Below are 26,292 nucleotides of genomic sequence, written 5' to 3'. Positions count from 1 at the left end.
TTTGACATCCACTTATAGGTTTAATAATTAAAGATAGAAAAAACTTTCAATGTACGATTTTTCCTTTATTTTTTTTTTGACATCAAAATTTGCTGCAATATAATATATATATTTAAAGTAAAAAAATCATTAAAAAAATTAAAACCCATCCTTATTGAAATAACAAACAACGATTTTTATAGCTAACCTTTACAACAACATAAGGAGAATACCTAAAAACTATATAACATTAAAATACCCACAATTTTTACAAAATTTCAAAAAAATATGGACGAAGTCATTTCTTTGTTGAATTATTTTATCATATATATAATACGACTCGCCCCATCTACCGAGATGAGCTTGAATTAGAAACTGAAATCGATTCAGGCTGTTTCGGGCTCAAGGATTCTAGTTAAAGAAGGAAAGCTCTTAACAAGGAAACTGGAAAATTTCGGGGCTGTTTCAGGTCAGAACAGGATTCTCTTTCAATAAGTTAGGAAGCAAAAATCCCAATCAGTTTAATCGCTAGTTCACAGATGGCATACCTACGACTTTTATTGATAAATTTTGGTAAACATAAAAATATACTAAGTCTGGGAAATACAAAGTTGACAGTACTACGCAGAAATATATTTTGGGGGTCACATTATGTATAACATACGATAGAAAGTGGAAAATTTATGGATTTACTCTACTTTTTTATTATTTGTAAAGTAAATACAAAACAAACAATTGTTTTGTTTTGTATCATGGTCTTATATCAACTATGGTACGTTATTTTGACTATCTCGAGCAAGAACGCGTATAATTTGATAAGTATTCTTTGTGATTTAGAATAAAAAAATAAATATTGTTTCTTTAACTTTATTATAAATATTTAAACAATACTAAACTCTAAGTTCCTATCACTGTGTCTATAGCTCAAGATAAAAGAATTGATAAGGCAACTACGACAAGAAAACGTTTACTAAATAATTAATATTAGAATTTTATGCAATATTTAGTGGTTAGACTGCATTTTCCAGAGACAGTCGCGGGATGTAAGAACTGTTTATGTGAATCTGTTATAATTTCGGTGAAATTTGTACATATTTTTTATAAAAATGGAAAAGACGCAAGAAATCAAAGGTAAGGATTAAAGAGTTATGTGTGGAGGGAATTGTATGCTATAGTTCTCTAGTCCTAATTTAACAGCTATTTGCCAAATGTTTAAAAAAATTCGTTAAGAACGGAGTTAATATTCCATGAGAAAAATGTAATACTTTTCGGCTTCCATTCTCGTGAAATGGTGCAAATAATCGTTGAATTCGATGGACTCGAGCACTCTCCAAACGATATTAATGAAAAAGTCAGACCAGAGTGGAACTTTCACAGGCCATAGTGGATTTTCCCGGTTCCTCTTCACACCTTGCCTTGCTCGAGATTCCCTTGAACAGTCCATTTATTTAATTAGGTATTGCTATTTAACAATAACCGGAAAGGGTCATGATGCCACATACAAAGTGTATGCTGCAGCCAGAGACCACCAAAATAAAAAATAATAATAAGTTTAATCTGTTAAACCGAATTTACTCTAAATAACCTGTAGGTACCTCATCATTTTGTCCCTTCTAGGTCCGCAACTAATCGCAATAATGTCTATTAAGAGCTACAATTAAATTCATGGGTTTTTGCGCGAATTCATCGTTTCTTACAGGAACTGTCTGCAGTCGAAGACTGTGATTTGAATTCCAATCAGCAGAATTACTAAATAATCTACATTCGATGGTGTTGGCAGTTCGGCAGACAAAGGCTTGACGAGATTAACAATATTAATTTTAATGCTAAAGTCTAAAATACCGGAGCAAACACTTCCACAAATTTTGATGTTATATGCTTAAGGAGGTATATCGGGGTCCGAGGGAAGTGAGGAATGCAAGGGGGTCCTATGCTTTTCTTATGAGACTAAAACCCGCTGACAATTTGAAAAAATTAAATTCTATTGAAATTATTTGCTATAAACATATATACAGCAAAGAAATCTACTTATATGCACATAGCATACATATTGACTAATTAACAACATAAAAATATCGTATTTAAGTAGTTTCAAATTATATTTAATGAACGCATAAAAACTATGTAGATGTGGCAACAGCGCTAATAATTGACTAGCGTTGTACACACTGCGAACCTACAGACCTCGGATATCGGAGATATTGCGCGTCAAATTCGGGTAAAGATGCGTACGCGTTCAAAAATATATTGTGTGTAAACTATATACAATATAATTATTATATATAGCAAATATGTCGTATTATCCTAGCGAAGATTTGTATCCTTTATTTAAAATCCGTAAATCATGTTCTAAAGAAATGAAATAACACTCGCGCCCGTCTCTCGTCCAAGTCAAAGAAAATGTTGGATGCAATTTTGAAGGTTCTGTGATAGAAATTACATTATTACTCACTGTTCGTGTTTTTAATCTCTATTGAGTAATGTTACAAAAGTTTTGCCACTATAACTAATTTTTTAGATTTAAAATTTCATGAGAAAAATTTAAAAATACAGGATACACCATTTTGGAAAACATATGTAAAGTTCTATCTGGTACATTTCAGGATTTACCAGCAAATATATTAATCTATACTATCCGCTGTCAACAGTAGACGTTGAACGGTCATTTTCCCTACACAAGTTAATAGTAAGTGATAAATGCCGCTGTTTCACTAAAGAAAACTTAGAAAAGCACGTAGTAATATATTTTAACTCTTTCGAATATGCCAAGGAAGGCTTATGTCAACACTAAGGTTTATCGAGTAAATGATCTCATTTAAATAAGTAGGTATTTTATCCTCTATTTAGCCTTGCTGTTTGGTAATAGTACTATGTTGCCACATCATATTTTCTGTAAACATATTAATATTTTCATTCGTAAGCCTAATTATAATACATAACAGAACAATAAAATTTTCATATAAATACATACAAATAAAGAATTTTCTTGTCTTACGTATTACGTTGTGTTGTTGAACATATACTGAAACAAATCGCTTTATATAAAATTTTTTGGATTTTTAACCATATTTCTACCGAAAATTAATCTAATTTTTATTACTTTTTAGGCCAGGAAATATAGAGTTTGACGCGACTTTTTGTTTCGGCAAGCTGAATTTATCACTATAGATGCTAAATATTATGTACAATAACATATTAGTTTCCACAGTCATAAAAATGGGGGGAAGATTGTTTACAGGGTGGTTAATTGTATAATTTTTACGTAAATTCACGTTTTTCGCTTATAACTTTTTTCCTTTCATTTCCACGAGAAAACAGTAAAGTGCTTTTTTTCGTCTTTAAAAGACCTACAAAACTAGCCCTGGAGCGTCAAAATATTGATTAGATCAAAAGTTATAAACAGAAGAAATTTATTTATGCTTTTTGAATTAAACATTTATAAACTGCGTTATTATTACCAGAATGTTTTGGCATAGCATCCTCTCATTCCTTATCACTGTCTAATAACTCACACAAAATCTCGAATCGGTAAGTTGAATAGTTTACAAGTTATGAAAAGAACTTTAAGTTAAAAAAAAATCGTCAAGATTTGTTGAAAAACAACGGAGTTACAGACTGTTTACAGACTGTCAAATATATTATTTTCAAGCGAATTTCGCTTATTTAACGGCAGGACTATGAATATTTTCGTCATTTTCTTCGGACTCACTGTCGTTCGCTTTCCCCACCCTTCCGTCGCGCCACGGCTCGCCGAAAATCAAGCGACCCACTAACTTTTGACAATATTTCTTATGCACTTAACATACTTCTACAAATAAAATATTTTTATCTGGGAAAGTACTCGGGTTGACGGTTATGACAGTATTTTTTTGCCGCTACCAGCCTAATTTGTTTAACAATAGGCCGTCAACTTTGACAGTCTGTAACTCCGTTGTTTTTCAACGATTCTTGATGATTTTTTTTTTAACTTAAAGTTCCTTTCATATATTCATATATAACTATATCACACTCGTGCGTCGTATATTTCATTTTGCAACTAAGGCTAAAAAATAAAAAAAATGTCCATGTTGCAAATTTGAAATTAAAAAAAAATTATAGATTTCAGTGTATTATTATGAAATCTACCGTGAAAAAAATCAGTGCGATTGTTCAGGATCCTCGGGATCGTCCAGACTAATAATTATTTAATTTGTTTATAAGGCCATAACTTGTAAACTATTCAACTTACCGATTCCAGATTTCGTGTGAGTTATTAAAATGTTCTGGTAATAATAACGCAGTTTATAATGTTTAATTCAAAATTCATAAATAAACTTCTTCTGTTCATAGCTTTTGATCTATTCAATATTTTTTTACGGTCGAGGGCTAGTTTTGTAGGTCTTTTGAAAACGAAAAAAAGTACTTTACTGTTTTGTTGAAGCGAAAAACGTGAATTTACGTATATATTATACAATTAACCACCCTGCATACAATCTTCTCCCCATTTTTATGACTGTGGAAACTAATATGTACATAATATTTAGCATCTATAGTGATAAATTCAGCTTGCCAAAACAAAAAGTCGCGAAATGGTCATTTCCCAGCTTATTTTCCTGGCCTATTTTAATCCAACTTGCGGGGGATAAAAATGTTACGAGCGCATTTACTTCGAAAAAAAAAACATAATTACTGAGAATATTTCGTTAATGGAAGGTTTTCTTTTTTAATTTTGACACCCTGTGATTTGAAGAGAAACAACATCTTATTAAAACATGTTTGGTTCAACCAAATATTTTAACTTCAATAGTAATTAGTATTACTCAAGTATTATACATCTGTGTCTCATTGTTAATGAAACACCCTATATTAAATATACAGGGTGTTCCTAAATAAGTGTCACAACGGAACACTGTAAATTCCTTTTAAAAAAAGAAAAATGCTTTTTCTCTTCCATTTTTCTCTCCGAGCTTTCGTTTTCGAGATACACGGTGTCAAAACTTTAATTTTTTTTGTAATTTTTTGCCAATATCTTAGGAACCGTTTGAACTACAGAACTGAGTTTTTGTACACTGATTACTACTATTAATAGCTACTTTTTCGCACCCTTCTCAAATTCATTGAACGTGCCAGTGGTGGAGATTTTAAGGTATCGTAAGGGTTTTTCCCCCCCTAACTTTTACGCCACTGGAAAAATTAACATTTGACAGCAAATTCTGAAACGCCAATAAATTTTACAAAAAAAAGAGTTCTCTTGGTTCATTCCTCTAAAGTCAACCGTTTTCAAGAAAAATGACTTTTTATGAACAAAAACAAACATTTTGCTAACGTTTCGAAAATTTTTTGTAATTCAAAAGATAGATAGTAATAATTAACAATTTTAACGAAGTTTATCAACATTTGCAACAAGTGGCTATGTGTGTACAAATAAGCTCAGGCCTGTAGTTCAAACGGTTCCTAAGATATTGGCAAAAATCTGAAAAGAAGTTTTGACACCGTGTATCTCGAAAACGAAAGCCCGAATAATGTTTCTCTTTTCAAGAGGAATTTACAGTTTTCCGTTGCGACACTTATTTAGGAACACCAAGTATAATCAACCTTGATCCGTTGTATATACATTATCACTCTGTACGACATGATGTCATGTAAATTTACCTAAGGTATCTTCCATGCCTCAAGCTTGTTCTTTTTTATTACGAAATTATTAATGAATGACAGCTCACTGCGTCAGCAAGTGCTGGTGAGAATTAAAAAATTAGCGGATCATTGTAGGCAGTAGTCTGTGAAACAATACCATTGTATTACAAGGTTTTACCTAAAAATCCCCTCATAAATTATAGGAACTAAAAAAGAATTAAGCAGCATGTAACATAATTTAAAATAAACTCTAAAATGACCTTGGAGCTTCTTTACATTCGAATAAGTTTATTTTTAAAGTCATATTTACCGTGCGAAAATCGTGCGATATTGCTGACCAAAAAGTGAGCTTCTGTACCTGCCCACGAGTTGAAAAACAGATTGAATAAAACCGGCGGATTTTTTATGTCTCGTTATAAAAAAAAATCAAATATCATTCAGATTCCGGTTATCACATTTCTTGTGTAGGGTCTCGTATAAAGTCAATTTAATATATATGAGGTTTTTGGTGTATTTGACGCCAGGAAAACGTCGCATTCCTTTTTATTAGATTCGTTCTGCTTCCAGCAGGAAAATAATTTAGCAACTGTTAAATTACAGTGCACGAAAAGTAAGTCGTTCTCCGGATGTACAAACATTCCACTGGCGAAGTTATAGAGATTATTCTTTAACCAAATACATGAATACGCTTTGGAATATTTAATTTTATAATTTTTGTTTTTTTTGTCTTACAACAACCTATATTTTTGTGAAGAATACCTCGAACTGCTCCTTTCTATTGGTTATTTTCTCTCTGTGCAGAGAAATCGGTTCGCCCTCTTTAAATATATATTACGCTTTTATATCAACAGCTTGAATTACGCTTGAACCCATGCTGGACTTAATTTTTAATATAAATTCCGGCCAGAAGATATGTAGGATGTTGAGAAAGGTATTTCATTTGTTTGTATACAATATACAAACTGAAAGTGACCCCGACTTGCCCTAAACTTTTTAGTATTAGACAAATAGTTTAATCTGCACATAAACACATTTTGAAAGCTCCAGGAATATTATATTGTTTTCGGTAAGTCTCTAAGCGCAAAATGAAAATAGTAACAACAATATAAACTTCTGCTTATTTTGGGACACATTAAGCTTAATAAACCGATCCAAATAACTCATTTAGAGGGGGGTTGAAAAGTTATGAAAAATTGTATCATTGGGATTTCTGGCGAAAGTTGACGTTAAACAAAATAGGATCCAATATAAAAGTTGTAGATTATGCAAAAATCTACAACTTTTGTAGATGTCACTTTTTAACATAACCTCAAAATTTCCGAGAAAAATGCAAAAAACTGTTTTTTTTCTGATTTTTCGTTTTTTATTTCTCATTTCCGCAAAAATAATTTAATTTTGACGAAACTTGGTGAAAGTATACCTTTATGTGTCTTAAATAACCACATCTTTTTTTAGATAACAAAATAAAGAAGTTTCCAAGATATTCATTTTTTCCTGTCTGAAACACTTTTTCTTCAAAGAAAATATCTACTGAGAAAAATCATCGTACAGAGTTCCACCAGTGATCATTTTTTTTGTTTTGACATATACTTTTTGATGAAATAAAAAATCTGTAATCACAGTTCAAAAACATGCTTAAAAATGTAAAAAAAATTTAAATTACTTGCAGCAATGAATTTTTCAGTAATTGTTGATAATTTGTTTAAATTAAAAAAAAATCAAAAACTGATTACGCCATTCAATTGTACGGAAAAAATACAAAAAAAAACTGTCTCATTGTTTGACCCAAAACTTTATTTTTGTACAGTATTGTAAACATAAGTTGTAACATTGTATTGTATTGTAAACATAAGTCGAATAGTGAATAAATAAAATAAATAATAATTTTTTTCCGTAGCATCGATTAGTGTAAGTACTTTTTTTTCAAATTTTGTTGAATGAGTGTAAAGTTTTAAAATTCCGGGTAGTTCCGGAGTTATACGCAAAAACCCGAAATTTTGCAAAATTGTTTAATTTTTTCTGGCTTTATTTGAAAACGAATTTTAAAATAAATTACATATTTACAATGCCACTTTTTTGCTCTATACAATGACGTCAACATTTTTGCAATCCAACGTTTCGTCTTCGAGAGGCCATTATCGGGTTAATTTTTTTTAATACGTCGCTGCTATTTTTATGACAAAATCATTTTTAATTCTGAATTAGAGGATATTACTATTGTATTCGCTTAAAAAGTTTTTAGCTTGTTTTAGCTATCATTTAAAATTTTTCCTAAGTACGGCTCTGAACGCTTTCAAAATATCTATTGGATGAAGTCATAACAGTATAAAATTCAATACCCCACAAAATATCCAACATTTTTTTTTACTACTATTAGCAATACTAATTAGAAATAATCAAATATTTCATGAATTCGTATTATTTTTTATTAGGTACAACTTTTTAAATTATTGATTAAAAAATATTGTTGGATATTTTGTGCTATATTGACTTTTATTCTCTTCTCTCTATCTCTCTCTCTCTCCCTCCCTCTCTCTCTCTCTCTTCCAATAGATACAGGTATTTTGAAAGCGTTCAGAGCCGTGCTCAGGAAAAAATGATAACTTTTTAAGCGATTACAATAGTAATATCATATAATTCAGAATTAAAAATGACTAAATTTTGTCATAAAAATAGCAGCGACATATTTAAAAAAATTAATCTGATGATGGCTCCTCGAAGACGAAACGTCGGATTTCAAAAATGTTGTGGTTATTTAAGACACAGAAAGGTATACTTTCATCAAGTTTCGTTAAAATTGAATTATTTTTGCGGAAATACGAAATAAAAACGAAAAATCAGAAAAAAACGTTTTTTGCATTTTCCTCGGTAATTTTGAGGTTAAGCTAAAAAGTGACCTCTACAAGAGTTGTAGATTTTTGCATGATCTACAACTTTTGTACTGGATACTTTTTTATTTGACTTGAACTTTCGCCAGAAATCCCTATTATACAATTTTTCATAACTTTTCAACCCCCCAAATCAACCCTCCGCCGCCCCTGCTCACGCATTTATTTTTTTTTTAGATTTATTATAAGCCCTTTCACCATTTCCAGTTATAAAAGTCCAGGTATCAATTCTTTTTCCACAAGTGTAATTTGGTTAGACTATAACTTTTACATTTAGTCTTAAAAACACACCCTATACAGGATGTTCCGTTTATACTTAAAAAAAGTGTGTTCCTCTTGGGAAAATAATTAAGGTGGTTCATATAACGTTTTTCTCATTAGCAGGATTGACTACTCCCACTATTTTTCCAAGAGCAACTCACCTCTCTGTAGTATTGTAGTGTAAACGGGACAATCTATTTTCTTTTTAGCACCGAAAGAATGCTGTTCGACGAGAGACGTGCTTTGGTACTTGGTATTCACGGGCTTCGCAGTGAACTATATGATCCGCATCAACCTAAACATAGCTATCGTATCGATGATCGCACAACGCCCCAAGAACAACATATCCCTCACTGGTAAATCCACAGCTGAACAACTCTATCTGGAAAATGGAACCTTGACAAGTAACGTCTACATTGTAAATTCCACAAACGCAGTAAATACAACAAAACATAATTAAAAGCAAGCAAATTCCTTTATTCAACTTCATTTTGTAGTCGTTTAATGGTACCATGAACGTGATAACACGATGGAACGCCACTACTATAGACGCAGGAAACTGGAGCGACTCCGCCACTACGCCTTCTGTGGTCGAAAACAACGTTACAGAACAACCAGACAGCAAACCTCTGTTCAAATTCGAATCTCGTAAATTCGACTGGAACGAGAAGCAACAAGGAACCATCTTGGGCAGCTTCTTCTGGTTGCACTGGACCACGCAGATCCCTGGGGGTTTACTGGCCTCAAGGTACGGAGCTAAACTGGTTTTCGGACTATCCAACTGCATGGGGATCTTGGTCTGCTTCCTGATACCGTTCTGCGCGTACAAGGGCGCGGGATTCTTGATATTTGCAAGGGTCTGTCAAGGGCTGCTGACGGTAAGTCGTCAAAATAGTCTCTGTCAAAATACAGTTTGGCTAAATTCAGCTAATTCAAATAAATTATTATTATTATAGTATTGTTAACCAAACCAGCTCTTATTTAAGAGATTTATCAAACCGTAAATTTCAGGGATTCGCATGGCCCGCTATGCATTGCATGACCGCGAGGTGGATCCCCCCCAACGAGAGGAGTAAGTTTGTAACGGCCTACCTGGGTAAGTAATCTAATTAATTGTTATTTTTATTCATACAATTTTTTATTCTTCAACTTGTGTTTCGGGCATTAACGATAATCAAACTGATTTTCCAGGTAGTTCAGTAGGGGCCTCTTTAACCTATCCCATCTGCGGCTTCATCATAGACAGGTGGGGGTGGGAGTTGGTGTTCTACACGTGCGGTGTGATGGGAATGCTCTGGTTCTTCGCTTGGGGCACTCTGGTGTACGACAGTCCTAACGAGCATCCAAGAATATCAGAGAAAGAAAGAGAATATATTGTGGCCAGTCTGGGGCAGAGTGTAGCGACAGCCAAGGAAACGGTAAACTACATTTATACGGGGTGATATAAAAATACAAAATTAAAAAATTGAGTTACTTGTGTTGTAGGGATGAAATAAATATTTATTGCGTTTCAGGCTCCCGTTCCTTGGTTGAAAATCTTTACCAGCGTCCCGGTGTGGATGAATATATTAGCCCAGTGGGGTGGGATATGGGGACTGTTCACGTTAATGACACACGCTCCTACTTACTTCAAGTTTATCCACGGGTGGAACATTAAAGCGGTAAGTGATAAAATTAATGGGACAAAATGCCACCTAGTCCCGGAAAGCGGCAGTAGTTTTAGCTTTTTTTATGAATTTTTATAATGCAGTATTAGAAAAAACAATTGCATAATGGAAATCACTAAATTAAAGAAAAAAATGTTTTTTTAAATGGAACACCCTATATATTAGTGCATATTTAGCTTCGTTAAATTTTTCTCTTTTCAAAAATATACAGGGTGTCCCGGAAATGATGGGCAATCTCTTGGATATGGATAGATAATGAGAAAATAATAGAGTTATTAGCTCTTGAAGTTGAGAATTAAAAATGTTTTTTTTTGCTGTAACTTTTGTATTTTTCAATAAATTTAGAAATTTTTTTGGCTGGATCTATAATTTTTGAAGCTGCTTTGGATGATAATATGAAATCCTCGATAATAATTATGGGGCCCGGGGGCAAAGCACCCCCACCAAAATTTCTAGAAAAAAAAAATTTTTGTTCCACTATACCCCAAATTTTCTATCATTTTATAAAAATTTATGGTATTTTACGTAACAAAGGTATACTTGTTGAATATCCATAAAATAGATATTTTTTGAAATAAACCCGTTTAAAGAGGAAGGTACCATTTAATTTGAGACATTTTATTTAATTGAAACACATATTTAATCGTGGTTGGCTTTGACATGTCAGAGTATGCCAAAGGCAATTAAATTGTCAAACTTGTCAAATACTTAGTTTTAAATCTAATACTCATCTCATAACTCATAATTTGTTATAAAATATGGAGTATTCCAATGAAGAATATGCTGATATTGCTGATATGCATTTAATGTACGGGCGGGCTCTTTGTAATGCTTCGGCAGCAAGAAGATTTTATCAGCATTCTTATCGTAATAGAAGGATTCCGGATCGCAAAACTTTCGAACGTATTGATCAAAGATTAAGAGAAACTGGTAAAATACGATTACTATTATTAAACAAAATGGATATTAAATAAATTTTAATGTCTTTAGGTCAGTTTGCTCCTGTTACTGCAAACAGGGGTGCCCCGTGAACAGCATGTACAGTTGAAGTAGAGGAAAATATACTGGACGAAGTAGCTGCTCATCCAACAGTTAGCATTAGGTCATTATCTTCTTTTACCAATGTTCCAATGACCAGTGTTTCAAGAATCCTTAGAGAACAGCTTCTTCACCCTTACCATATCCAAAAAGTGCATGCTCTTAATACTGATGATTTTCGTGCAAGAGTACAGTTTTCTCAATGGTTGCTTCAGAGACATGAGCAAAATCCTATGTTTACGAGATTAATTCTGTATACTGACGAAGCAAGTTTTGGAAGGAATGGAGTTATTAACTCCCATAATTTACATTATTGGTCTAATGAGAACCCACACGCTATTATTGAAACTAGGCACCAAAGACAATTTTATGTTAATGTTTGGAGTGGAATTACTGGTCCTTACTTATTGGGTCCATTTGTGTTACCCCCTAGACTGAATGGTCAACGTTACCTAGATTTCCTTGTGCATCAATTACCACAACTGTTAGAAGATGTTGATCTTGAAACCAGAAATGCACTGATATTCATGCACGATGGGGCGTCGCCTCACTTTAGTGATGCAGTAAGGGACCATTTAAACGAGGTATATCCTAATCGCTGGATAGGCCGCGGTGGACCTATTCATTGGCCTGCCCGAACTCCAGATATGAACCCACTTGACTTTTTCTTTTGGGGGCACTTGAAAAATCTTGTTTATTCCACACCTGTAACCACTAGAGAAGAATTCGAAGAAAGGATTTTTTATTGTGCAAATGAAACGACAAAATCCTGAAATGTTATGCAGAGTGCAACAGTCTTCTGTTAAACGAGCTCGTATTTGTATAAGAGAAGGTGGAACTAATATTGAGAATTTATTATGAATTATATTAGTTACAAAATTTTGATTGTATGCACTTTTCGTTTAGTTAGTTTAGTTAAATCCAAATTCTCATAATTTGGAACACTGCTCTTGCAAATTATTTGTCCTTTATTCTGATATGTAAAAGCCAACTACGATTAAACCTGTGTTTCTGTTAAATAAAATGTCTCATTAAATGGTACCTTCCTCTTTAAACGGGTTTATCTCAAAAAATATCTATTTTGTGGATAATCAACAAGTATACCTTTTTTACGTAAAATCCCATAAATTTTTATAAAATGATGGAAAATTTAGGGTATAGTGGAACAAAAATTTTTTTTCTAGAAATTTTGGGGGGTGCTTTGCCCCCGGGCCCCCATAATTATTATCGAGGATTTCATATTATCATCCAAAGCAGCTTCAAAAATTATAGATCCAGCCAAAAAAATTTCAAAATTTATTGAAAAATACAAAAGTTACAGCAAAAAAAACATTTTTAATTCTCAACTTCAAGAGCTAATAACTCTACAGGTTGTGTCCAGAGGAAAAAATTTTATATGAACTTGTGACATTATTTTCTCATTATCTATCCATATCCGAGAGATTGCCCACCATTTCCGGGATACCTTGTATAGGGTGTTCCATTAAAAAAAAGTTGTCAGATTATAGTGACTAACCCTGTACAAATAAATTATAATTATTCTTCATTCTATCCCTTCCAACTTTTTTTATGTAAAGCAAACAGCTGAACCACCCTGTACTAATAGAAAATATTCACCTTTAAACACAAGACTGACTTGTAAAATTACCCATTATACGTCTGTTTGCTCGACCTTATTAATACCCATTAATCACGGCAGTGATTAATGAGTCATTAATCACTACTGTCAGAAGCTTCCTTGATTTAGCTATAATATTATATTGTTCTGCTACAAACAGTCGGTTTTTTTAAATTTTATCGTGTAAACCACTAAATATTTTCAATTCAGTGCTGTACAACATATAAAAAAAAAAATTAAAAAAGTGAATTTTCCTAGACCAGATTCGAACCCAGGACCAGCGGTTGGAAGGGAAGGAGCATCTACACTGAGCCATCAGCGACTTCGTTTGTGCGTGTCGTATATCTGTTGCTTAACATACTATGTTTTTCGAAACATTTGATAAATCTAAGTGGCTTTTAAAACAAAACAAATTTGACTCAAACCTGTCAACATTATTGTTTGTGTGCATAGATTTCTCAGTGTTTTGATATTTTGTGTTAAATTGTGTTAAAAAACGAACTAAAAACAAAAAAAACTTCAACAAAAATATTTAGTAGTCGTGGATAAAGTATAGTATTCTGCTCCCGTATAATGGCTATTATCCACTCGGTGATTTAGGCCACTCGCCTGCGGCTCGTGGTCGTAAACTTCACCTCGTGAATAATACCCATCATTATACGCTCGTTGAATAATATACTATTATTAAACAGACTTGTATACATAAAATATAAGGCATACATATAATTTCTTTACAGTATTAACCGACTGGATCGACTTAAAAAATCATCGTCAGAGGTTAAAGATGTTATGACTTCATACTTTATTTAAATGTATTCAAATTTTATTTAATGATATGTGCATACAAGGATTTTGTTGTATCTCAACCTCCCAACATAAATACTATTTCCTCTACAGTCAGTTCTTACATCTGACATATCTAAGAGACCCCGTTTTGCTTGTTTACAAGTCCAGTCACTGCTTTTATTATTCCAGACGGGGCTGCTGTCGGGCATGCCGCATCTCCTGCGGATGCTCTGGGCCTGGGTCTTCTCCCAACTCGGAGATTATTTGCTGCGATCCAATAAGATGACAAGGTCGAACGTGAGGAAGCTGGCCACAATCGCCTGTAAGTACACTCTACCGGGAAGTAAGTACGCCACAACGAATACGTCCTGTTGCTAAGAGGCGTATTCGTTGGTCTGCAATTCGCTTTATCTAAACGACAGTTCGCTTGTTCATTGTTCGAGGAATTCGGTGTTTCAAACTGGAAAGGTGGAGATTCTAATACTTAAAAAGAAAAAACAATAGCAATGTTCAAAATCAGTGTTCGAACGATTCAAAGTAGATTTTGTAAAAGAAGAGTAACACTTTCAAATGCCATAACAAGTCCTGTGGTTTTTCGCATTTTTAATTTAAAATATCTCTAAAAATTGATGCAGTGTAGCAATTTTAAACCAGATCTTTGTGAAGTTAAAATGTTACTTGTAATTAAATAACTATAATAATAAGTTTTTCTCGATTTGAATAGCACACTGCTCACCCCCATTTCATCTACAGCAAATCACGATGGAGAGCAGCTAGCATCCATCTGAAAAGACATCCCCACTTCCGAAACCAAATCCATTAGTCGCTCTAAAACTACATCCGTTCCCATCCGCTCCAACTATCATTCCCAGATGGCTCTGATAATTGTTCGACTCTGATTAAAATGCATTTAATTCAAATCAAACTCGATCTCTGACGACGTCATCCACTAGAATCGAATTTGCAACCGTAGTTACAGATTAATTTTGTTTATATACCCGTTTCCCAAGCGACAGTACAAAGACACATTAGGTTAAGTTTGTTTATACAGGGTGTTCTACAAGCTCTGTGACAGATTTTGACAGATAGATGGTAGCTGACTCAATTTCAAACATTTCTTCTTATATGAACATAGGTCGATTCATTTTTGTTTAGAAGTATTTTAAAAAAATATAATTTTATATTTCAATCAAAGTAATGGCATTGTCATTGATCTTTTTACATTATTATTCATCCACTGGTGATAGAAATATTAGAAATACTAGAAAACTAGTACATAAGCTGCTAAAAAGCTGTTTGAATGAAAGAAAACATGTACCAAACTTCAGCTCAGTAAAGAATATGACGTTGAGCATGGTGTTCCTCAAGGAACAGTTGTACACAATTATATGAACAAATTATAAATGAACAATAACCAGTTTTGTTGAGGCTACAGCAGTCTTACTTATTACAGACTTTTGCTAAGAATTAAAAGCAAATTCTGCAGTGGATTTAAAAAAAAACAATATAATAGAATATTCCTAAATTTAAACAAACTGACCAATTAATTTTACTACTACATCACTAATTGATGTTACTAAAATGGTCCTTCATTTTTCTTCGAAGCACATTTATTTGTGCAGCTTTTTGCGCATAAAACAACCGATTGCTCTGCAAAATATCACCCCTGATTTAAATAGAGCACGCTAGAGGAACTAAAACCTTATAAACTTTTAAAATAGAACCCATTACCAGCCTGAAACTACTCGAAGTGTTCCCAACGCTCCCGACTATTACAATAATCGGAATAATCTCCTTCCTTATGGGAAGCGCTTATTCCAAATCATGCCCGATCACTTTTAATAACAGCTCCGACATTTAATTCCAGGCTGCTTTGTCCAGGGAGTGTTTATGCTGGCCCTGGCCTATTCCGGATGCGATCGCAACGCTGCTATAGTCTTCCTCACGCTGGCAGTCGCTTCGCATGGGGCAGTCTCCACAGGACCCTTGGCAAGTATCGTGGACATCAGTCCCAACTACGCAAGTAAGTATAGAACAGTTGTGTAAAATACCTCCTCACATCTCTGCGATCCTGATAACTGCGAAATACGTCTTCACTTCTATAATCAAAAATTACCGAAAATTTATTATTTTAATAATAATTTTCCCTTTAATGATATTCAGAGAATCATTTTATTCGAAGATAAAGGACGATAAAAGTGTTTAGACAGGAACAATATTTTATTTCTTGAAGCTAAGATGAAACCCATATCCTCCTCATTGACCGCCGAATTATTTCAAAAACACCAATAGCCTTATAAGATTTAGGTCCGGAGATCGAGCAGGCCATAACTGAGATCATTTCGACCAATCCAGTGATCTTAACATGGTGTTAAAAACTCGAGAAAGTACACTAAAATGCGTTTCTCGTAGCCAATGGTAGGGATATCCCCTACAAACTCAATCAGTGAATGTTCCAAATAATTTCGTTGCGCCTCATTAGCGAGTCTTCCTGGTAGACCACAATTCCGATCGAAACATACAATGAAGACTAACAAAAATGATTCTCAAGTACCTCATCTGGGTTTTGTCCAGTCCATATAGAACTACTGAGAAAATTCCTTACTGCATTCTTGAGGAATTTGGTTCATCAGTAAAAGGAATCAGAGTTCGAGGATTTGGACCAATGTTTGCAGAAGCCTTTGATGATGTAATCATGGAGGAAAACCAGCACTGCAATTGCTGCACAAAATTTTTTACACCGTCCTATTACTAACATCGACGTTATTTACAAATTTTTCTACTAGAAATACCTGGATTTTCCGCATTTCCTTTCACTTTTACCGTACTAGTATTCCAAGGTTTTTCTCATGTTTCTAATCAAGTAATATGCAATGGTAAATTGTTACAAGCTAATTTTGACACACTGTATTTATACATTGAGAAATAATATTGACAGAACCCTCCAATTTGGCCACATGACGCGTGACGTTTTAAAAAAATTGATAAACAAGTCGTGCGACTAATGAAGACCGTATCGCATTATATAAAAAATAAATTTAATTTCTACACTGACGAAACGTTTCTGCCCTATCTTTCAAAAGAAAAAATTAATGAGCAGGACATATACTCTTTTCGTACTTCATTCCACTCTTTAAATCTGGAATATATCAATGCCAGGTTATTTTTTGGCCAGTCCTGTTCGGATAAATCACCCTCAGCACGTAAACAAATAAATAAATGAGATTTTCGAGGGAGTTTTTATTCTTATTTTCCAGTATTTCTGGGCCGTTTGAAATTTACGATATATAGATGCATTCATATGGTAAAGGAAATAAAGGGGAAGATGAGATCTGCATAAATATGCGCATATGTGATTACATGGTGTTACGAAATTCACTAACAAATACATATTTACATAATGATATAACGTCCACATGAAGCACTTGCATTATTCAGTAGTACTTTCACTGATATAATTTGATTTTCATCATTTTGACATTATCGACATGCCCTTAGCTTGAAACCTTTGATCTGTCGTTGTTCTCGGGCTAGACTCCGTGGAAACAGCTATCGGAACCCCTACAGTTCATAAGCGGTCTTAGAACCAAATGCAAGGACTGAAATGAAGATCATTGCGGATCTAGGGGTTCTTATAGCTGGTTAACAGAAGTTTATTAACTTTTTTAATTAATTTACTCGAGTAATCAATTTTAATTTTAATTCTATCACCTTCTTAGGTGTAATTTTTGGATGCTGTAATACCATTGTTGCGATGGTGGGATTTCTAACGCCAATTGTAGTTGGACACCTGACATTCCAAAACGTAAGTAAAATTATTGACAATAATAATAACGCGTTATTATTGTTATGACCATTTGTTTGTTAATCTTTGATAATATTTACTTCTGCTCTACTTTACCTCACTTTTTTGCATGATTAGATTTCTGGTATCGAAGATCATCATCAATACGGTCGATAGCCGCATGGTTTAAGGCGTCAGTACTTAAATCGGTGTGTCGATCTGCCCGGGTTTCGAATACCGCGGCAGGTAGACCGTAGATTAGCTATGCTTGTACGGAGGATTGGCACCCTCTGTGCAGGTATGGTAGGGTGGAAGAATGTTGGCTTGGGTCAATGTGAGAGATTGACACCGGTTGGCATTGACCACCCCCCTAATTAATGAGGTTTTCCAGGTTTCCCTCATTCTTGCACTGAATGGTGGTTAGGGCCTTCCAACATAAGTCGTTCCTGGGCGCAAATGCGGCCTGCGTAATAATAATATGCCGCCTCCTCTCCCGCACAAGTCTCCGACTTCTGGGCTAATTCTCGTAGTTAGAATGAGGAGTAGAGATATTATTATTATTGTTACACTTCATTTACTATGATTTTTTAGAATAAATATCTAAGTTTATTTGACCATTCAACTACCTTTTTTGTGAATTCTAATCCTGAACTAAGGAAGCTCATGTTCGTATTTTCCGTCAGTTTTACATGCAGAATCCATTTCCTTCAGCATCAGGTATTAGGAAGGTGAAATTTGTATGCAAATTTATTAAGAAACTTGTTACTGAAATAATATTCTGAAATGAATTCCTAATTTAGTTACTGCTCTTGCAACTCCTAAATTTATTCAAATACTTCTGTAAGTCCGCTTGCAAACCACGTCGTGTCGACAAGTTTACTCCTCCTGTTGCACCATTTTCTTGAAAGGTTATACCCCCTGAGAAAAACACCTTCAGAATCCTCAGAAGTAAAAAGCGAAACAGTAATTAAGAGAACTACATTATCTGACTTATTAATATTGTTCGAAATAATTAATTTTGTCATGAATGTAGATAAACTACAATAACTTATAAACATAAAGTGTTGTTGTCTAATTAAAGTCCATATATTATTATTTTAGCTAATTGAGTTAGTGAGGTATCAAATATTTAATTTTGTGCGATAATACCTCGACATATTTGAATAACATATTTTATACTGAACAGATGGTTTATATTTACTGGCTATCAAAAGTTTACTGACATATTTCAAAAACTACATGAAGATTAATGGGCAAGCTATATAGAAGGTACTTAATAAATTAGGTAAATTGCCCTGGCAGAGATAAAAAGGCAGGTTTCATAAAAATCGTGGAATATACCCGGTGTCCGTTTCCCAAATTATGAGAGATTTGACATATATTTTATCTTCTAATATTTGTAATATATTTTTGTTTCTATTTACACTTTTTTAGCTTATTACATATACAGGGTGTTAATGAACTTATGTCAAATATTTTTGCCATGTGTCCCTTGCCACTTTTTGAGAACTGCTGATTTTTATAGAAGTTGTTCGATGCATCCACCATTTGCTTGCACACAAGCTTCAGCGCGACGTATCGAATTCGCTCGCACGCGTTGCAGTCCTGTGGTGAGTGTTGTGGACGTTACTTACACCATTTCGACTGAAACATTCTTCATCTGTAACAAGTATTTGCGTTGTTAATTGAGGATTTCTTGCATGTTCCTGAAGTAACCATTCGCAAAAATCTCGAGCTAGTGGAAAATCTTCAGGAGTAAGCGCTTGAACACGTTGAATATGAAATGGGTACAACTGAGCTTTTCGTAATACCCGCCACACAACAGGATGCGAAATATTTACTTGCTGTGCGATATTTCTGGTGCTACGATGCGGATCTTCTTCGACGAGATCTTAAATCATCTCCTCGACAATTAAGATTCTTAGTGGTCGCCCTGGGCCATCGTCGCGATTTCGACGCAGTTGTACTTCACCAGAACTCTTTGCGCGTACAGGGGCACGCCGTTCACGATATCTCGCACGGTACACTTGACAATAAGGCTATTAAATGAACTCGCGAAAAACAGCACAGCAATCACTACAACAGTGTATCTGACTTTCTAATACAGTCCGGCTTCATAAGAAACCTACAAACTCGTAAAAAGTGTTACAGAATTTTTTGTAAATACTCGCCGCGATAAAATACATATATTTCAGCAGTTCCAAAACAGTTTTAAACACATTTTTAATTAGCCTTTTTCTCTGTGACCTTAAACTTCCGATACAAGTTTGTGACGTCAGTTAACTCAGTTTTTGCTCCTTTTTCGCCCCTTTAAATTTTTTACATAAGTTCATTAACACCCTGCATGTATTTAAAAATATTTTTGGATTGTATTTTGTAGCAATTTTACGTTATTTTACAATAACTTTTTTGTATACTTCTACGTATTCTTTAAGCGGGGATGTTTATTTCATAATTGCTGTCATATCCTCTGCCCCTTCAATTTACGAGGGGGGCATTTCGCTAATTGACAGAATTTCGAGAGTAAATTTGCTCTCACATTGTTTATTAATTATGCCTAATGGATAGTCCGATACAGAAGCCCCAATACCAATAAGTCTGGAATCAATTAACGTCTCACCTCGTATTCATTTCGACGCCGTCTGCCGCGTCCCATAAAGCCTTAGCATTGGGTTCCTTTATTGGTACATGGTAATAAAAATAATGACGCTTTTATAGGGCAGTTTTGTATGCGACGTTGGGAGAACGGCGTATTGTTTCTTGATCAGGATTTATTACGTTTCATAACCAATTTCCTCGCAATTTGTCCTGTTATTAAAAGAGGAAAAGTGAGTTATGCGTTGAAAACGTACCGTTGCTTTTTATAAGGATTTATTACGGTACTTATGAGCTGTTTAGCTCCTTAGAATGCAATTTATTTTTTCATTAAGCCTAAAGAAGTTGAATTCTCTGTGGAGCGAAATTAATTGCTATACTTTTTATAAATTAAAACAATATTTTTAGTAGTGTTCAGCGCTGTATGTAATTGTAGCCCCACAAAATTCTTCAGGAGTAAAAGTTGCCCTTGTTACAATTTTAAATCATAAATACGAGTGCATTGTCCTGTAAAATATCGTTTTACCTCTGTTTCAATTATAAAAATGAGAGAATCATCCAACAAACTTTTAATCAAAAAATTTAACATCATAACTGCGACAGTGATTTAATTTAACCCGACCAAAGTTTTATCATTGTGTTTCCTAATATAAGATCTTAAAGTCTTAAAAGTACAAACTCTTACAACGGGAAACATTCCTAAGCTTACATTTAAGACATACTGGGTATTTTCCTTTTGTTTAAAATTATTTTGAAAGGCGTTTGGACTCTTACAAAAAGAAATTTCAGAAAGCGGTCTAGTATATTTTATTCATAAAAAGAATATTTGTTTAAAAATATATACAGGATGTGGCGTGTATAATCTATAAAAATACAGCTTCCTGATGATATTTGTAATAGAAAAGTCTTATACGAAAAAGTTCTATCTTCGTGTTTTTTTTTTGTAAATTAAAGTTCATTTATCCAAAAAAGTGTAGGCCGACCCTGTGTTAGTTATTGGAAATATTTTCATTATTCACTTAATTATTAAATATTAAGCATCGTCCATCGACCCATCAGTGTTAAAAAGTGAAAGATTCCAAACAAAAGTTTTTATTTTGTAATTCCACGATAGTGACAGTGTAATTTTTATAAAGAAGTAAAAAATAAGAATAGCGTGCCGACTACATTAAAAACGAGATTATTATTTCTTACTTTACTTAATTTTTTAGTTTGTGCACAAACTAGTTTTAGAATGAACCAAGAAAACAATGTATTTACTATTCCCGAACGTGTTGATATGGTGTTAGTGTATGAGCCTGAGAAAATGCTCTCGAAGTGACTAGGTTGTACCGGGAATAATGGCCAAACGTCACCCTCCATGTGCAAATCCTACAGTGCGTTCAGCGGCTGCGAGATACGGGAAGTGTTATTCCTCGAGGAGAAGGGCTTGGTTAGCGAGTGAACCTTAATGTTGAAGATGCAGTGTTGGAAAATCTTGACGAAGACCCCACAATTAGTACTCGACGACTGCAACTAGTTCAACAGATTTTATCCCGGGATTGTGATCAGATGGTTTTTACGGCAATGTACCAATCAAGTACACTTTCCTGCTTATGTTTGTGTAACAGATGAAGCGATATTTACCCGTGATGAAATGAATTTCCATAATATGCACATATGGGCCGATAAAATCCTCATGCGATTAGGGAAACTCATTTTCAACATCGGTTCACGGTAAATGTTTGGGCTGGCATAATAGGCGATGTACTTGTGGATCCCTATTTCTTTGAAGGACGACTAATGCACGCAGTTGGCAACTACAGATGCTTACGGATGTGGTTTTGTTAGCGAATTCTTGCAGTAACAACAACGCATTTAAGATGGTACTGCTATTAATTTATTATAATGAAAAAATATCAGTTTTTTTTTAAATATCTATTTTTCTTAGTTTGTCCTTTTGCATTGAAAAATTCCCCAAAAATTGAGAAGTATCTTTCTGTCTTTCAACGACGATCTGTTTACGCGGCTGGTCTACAGCATGTAACTCATCGTACAGCACACGGACAGGACCGTTCTAGAGAAAATATTTTGATCCATAATTTACGAAGAAAAGCGCAAAAATAGAACTTTTTCGTATAAGACTTTCTATATTACAAATATCGTTAGGAAGCTGTAGTTTAATTTTCATCGATTATACACGCCACACCCTGTATACATTCCAGTTAAATTGGCGTTATATCTACAACATTTTTTATCATTTCGGGATAATTTTATGGTTAAATGATGGGTAAACTCTTGTACGTAACAGTTTTTGTTGCTACTGCAATATAGGTAAAAAATTCTAAACGTTAGCAGTACCCCATGCACATAGCTGGAGTACATTAATTTTCAATTGTTAATATGTAACTGCTGGTTAAGAGCAAACAAGCGCGTGTGCATTATTAAGTCCACAGAGAGAGCATATTTGTTCATCAAGACATGCCCGACAAAATTGAATCGACGCAGTGAACTGGAACTATCGAAACCGCTTCTACCAACTTCTCCAGAACGGAGCAATTTGTTTTATTAACTGTGTTTGAAGTATAACTGTATTTGCATTTGAATATCATACAGACTTCATAGAAGTTTTATTTAACTTAACCGTCAACTAAGTTGACGGAAATATGGCATATTAAACTTGTCTCGAACATAGCTAGATGTTGAAGTTTAAGTGGAACACCACGACATTTTCCTTTTCCTTCATTGCTGCTCTTTGAAACTAAATTCAATCTATTCTCTTTTGTAATCGATTTTTCGTAGCAAACCGTCCAACAATGGCAGAAAGTCTTCTGGATAGCCGCTGTCTTCCTCTTCACCAGTGGGATTCTCTACACCATCTTCTCCAGGTCTGAACTGCAGTCTTGGAACTCACCCGAGAAGCAGAACGGACTCCCTGAGACAGAGTTGATGGTGATCAAGAAGAAGAATCAAGTCGAAGACAATGAAAAGAATGGGGAATATGAAAAGGTCCCTGTAGCTTACAGTGATCTGAAGGAAAAATGAGAGCTTTAGCGAATTATTTAGTTTAATTGCTGTAATATTTATTATTACACTGTTGTAAATAAATCTTTACTCTAATTGAAGTTGCTTAGGGGAAGGTTAGAGGGAAAAACGGGTAGCGTTGACTTTTGACACCGGGATCAATGACCCTAACATAACCAGTCCCATATCTTTTTAACCATTGAAAAACTAAGTCGAATCCTAGCCAAACAACTTAGTGGAGCAGATGAAAGAGTTTTAGCCTCATAGTGTTACAAGCAAATTTAATGTACTAGTGGTAATGTTACATCTGTATAAGTCGGTGTGAGTCCTATGACAATTTCAAATGCAGTAGATGTAGTTTCAAGACACTCTAATATGTCTTGGGATGAATAGACTAGGTCAAAGGGACTTCCATTACTCACGACGGATACATAGGCACGTACTAACGCTTAAAAGTTATAGCTGTAAGTTTATGGATCTGGTCTGAAGCCATAAATTTGCCCGATATCGTAAACTCACTCTAAAGTCCTACGAGAATTTCTAACGACGTTGATGAGAAACTCATGCACCAAAATAAATTTAACTTATTTTTGCTGGGCATTGCAATCTATAAACGTCGCACATTATTTGTTCCGTAGCGGCGTTTTCTTACAAATCTTTAATTCCTCCTGGCGTCGAACAAAAATAAAATGCAGCCTCGCCGGAACTTCCTGCAATGGAGTCTGATTGAGTCTGTAATTAAAGACTCGTTGCTTAAACAATTGACAGTTAGCTTACGCCGCGAGAGAACAGATAAAAAAAAGTCAGCTGGGACCTGACGCGACCCAGTTCCGCAATTTCCCAATACGTGGGAGACGCTGTATTCAATATCTACGGGCGCGCGGGACTGACAGAGTTTTGAGTTAAAATTTTCTTGAATTCGGGTGCAGATCCCGCCGATATTTGTTGTGGGTCAGAGTTCTCAGTTTGTTTGCCGGTCTTAATTTAATTCTTATTTCTCCTTTGTTTACAATTATTCGGTGTGTTAAGTCACATCGTACAAATAACCGCACTGAACTTGATCTAGTTACTGCAGTTGATCAGCTGATTAAGCGGGACGATGCCGGGTCGGCCTAAGTTTCGCGTAATAACACATGACGCTTATTTAATTAAATTGTTTATTTTCACGTCCTCTGCTACCCCTACTCATTTTAGAAACTATTGACATAACAATATTTTTTTACAAAACTTTTGCAATAATTACAAAAATTTTGCCAGTATTTTTGGGTAAATATCCATCCCAATCCCTGTAGTATTTTATAAACGAGCATCTCTAGCAAAAACCGCTTGTCTGAGGAAGATTTAGGAGTTCCCTTATGAAACAGAGGGGCCGATATTCGTTATCTGGGAAGATTAATGCGAGGCTGGACACAGCCCGCAATGTACGTCCTTTTGACCTCATTTGACTTCGCTGAGGATTTTCTTAAATTGGATGGCTTTACGTGACATATTATGTACTGACTGCTAAGTTAAAACCACGATAAAGTCTAATTCTGTGATAAACTGAATCACTGAAGGACATAAGGTTCCTTCCCGTCAACGTTTCGGAAAATGTAATTGCTGCTTCAGATTTGATAACTGTTCACAGTTGTTTTATTGTTACTCTTATACAAACAGCCAATAAGGTGCCTTCCAGCGACACCAGGTTCGGCGAATGTACAGGGTGAATTTACGGAGACATTATTTTTTTAATTAATATATGATGATTCTCGTAGAAGGTCAGCACACCAATTTATGTCAGCACACCAAAGAAAGGGCAACTTGAAGATGTCAGCATCTTGCCACATGACAATTTTATTATGAGCGAATGCACTCGCCGAGCTTCGCGTCGTGTGAAGACGCCTTTAGGCAAGCAATTACTAGCAACTAATACCAATACCAATTTCAGTACTCGATTAAACACTGTTTTAATTAAAAATTGATTAAAAAGAAGAGAAGGCGAACCGCTCGATATTTGCCTTTCATTTAAAGGGGTCAGCTGCGAAGATGTTCCGTAAACAGTTTTGGTGAAGACATCGCCGACGTCTATAATTGAGGATGAAGCCTGCTACTTTCGCTGTAGCTTCGCGGCAAGCTTATGATAACTTTTTTCATATGTCTGTCATTCCTAGGACTTCAGCAGATGCCTTGTCTTTGGACGTTTTTCGTCGAACTTTAGCAGTGACGGACTGGGACATTCCATTTTCTTTCTATCTCTCCAACAATTTAAAACAACAACAATGTTTAACGTCTAGAATTATAGTTTATATGACCGTGTTTAGTTTGAGCCTTCAATTGATTCGTCCGTGGCATCTTGATCCTAAATGAGCTTTATTAGATTGATAAGATTTGAGAGGTAGGTACAAATCTCGATGCGGGGTAATTATTTTGAAGAAGACCTATATAATTTGTAGAGATTCCTGCACAGGGGTTCTTAATGGCTGTATTTCGTGATTTCGGAGGACTATCTGTAATTGCATCGTGCTTAAAGCTATAGCCGATTTCCTGAGTGCAATTGAAAGTCGTCGTTCCGCTCTATTTTTCACTCTGTTGGTGACCTGAGTTTGATCACTGTTAGTTAAATCGGCAATTATCATTTGAAAAGTATCAGTATTTTGATTTAGGTATTCGCATATCAAAGTATAAGTCAAGTCAAGTCAAAAATATTTATTGTGCATAGTTACAATGGCAATATACAAACCAAAAAGACTAGACACAGATAGATAACTGATGATTAGCCTACCCCTCAGAAAGTCAATTAACTCACACATAATAACAAGTCTACATATTACAAGCAATATAATTATAAAGAACTATTAAAACTATGTAACTTATAAATATACATACACAACACTCATACATGCCTATACAAATACACGTGCAAATACATAGTATACTCAGACAGATACTCATACACACACACATATTATATTAATACAACTAAACTAAAAAACTAGAAAACAGCAGCATTTGTGGAGTTACTGTATAAAAATGTTACATTTGCCAATATCATTCTGTAAAAAACTTGTTCTTTTAAGCAAA

General features: G+C 34.5%; 1 protein-coding gene across 1 annotated transcript; it reads left to right on the top strand.

Annotated features, from left to right (window-relative positions):
- The first annotated feature begins 981 nt into the window (after nucleotides 1–981).
- Nucleotides 982–23,329, top strand: LOC108911618 (sialin). The gene is made up of 10 exons (XM_018716595.1): nucleotides 982–1,110; nucleotides 8,951–9,177; nucleotides 9,239–9,619; nucleotides 9,753–9,837; nucleotides 9,933–10,159; nucleotides 10,256–10,402; nucleotides 14,040–14,172; nucleotides 15,718–15,873; nucleotides 17,570–17,655; nucleotides 23,011–23,329. The coding sequence occupies exons 1-10, from the start codon at nucleotides 1,086–1,088 to the stop codon at nucleotides 23,251–23,253; spliced, it is 1,710 nt and encodes a 569-aa protein (XP_018572111.1). The 5' UTR covers nucleotides 982–1,085; the 3' UTR covers nucleotides 23,254–23,329.
- The last annotated feature ends 2,963 nt before the right edge of the window (nucleotides 23,330–26,292 follow it).

Source organism: Anoplophora glabripennis, unplaced genomic scaffold (assembly GCF_000390285.2).
Source record: "Anoplophora glabripennis isolate ALB-LARVAE unplaced genomic scaffold, Agla_2.0 scaffold136, whole genome shotgun sequence".
Taxonomy (NCBI): Eukaryota; Metazoa; Arthropoda; class Insecta; order Coleoptera; family Cerambycidae; genus Anoplophora; species Anoplophora glabripennis.
The sequence above is the reverse complement of the archived record's forward strand: the minus strand, read 5'-3'. Positions and strand labels throughout refer to the sequence as shown.

Coding starts and splice junctions, on each gene's coding strand:
- LOC108911618 (XM_018716595.1), top strand. CDS start 1,086: ATGGAAAAGACGCAAGAAATCAAAG. Junction 14,173..15,717: donor GAAGCTGGCCACAATCGCCT/GTAAGTACACTC, acceptor ATTTAATTCCAG/GCTGCTTTGTCCAGGGAGTG. Junction 15,874..17,569: donor CATCAGTCCCAACTACGCAA/GTAAGTATAGAA, acceptor TCACCTTCTTAG/GTGTAATTTTTGGATGCTGT.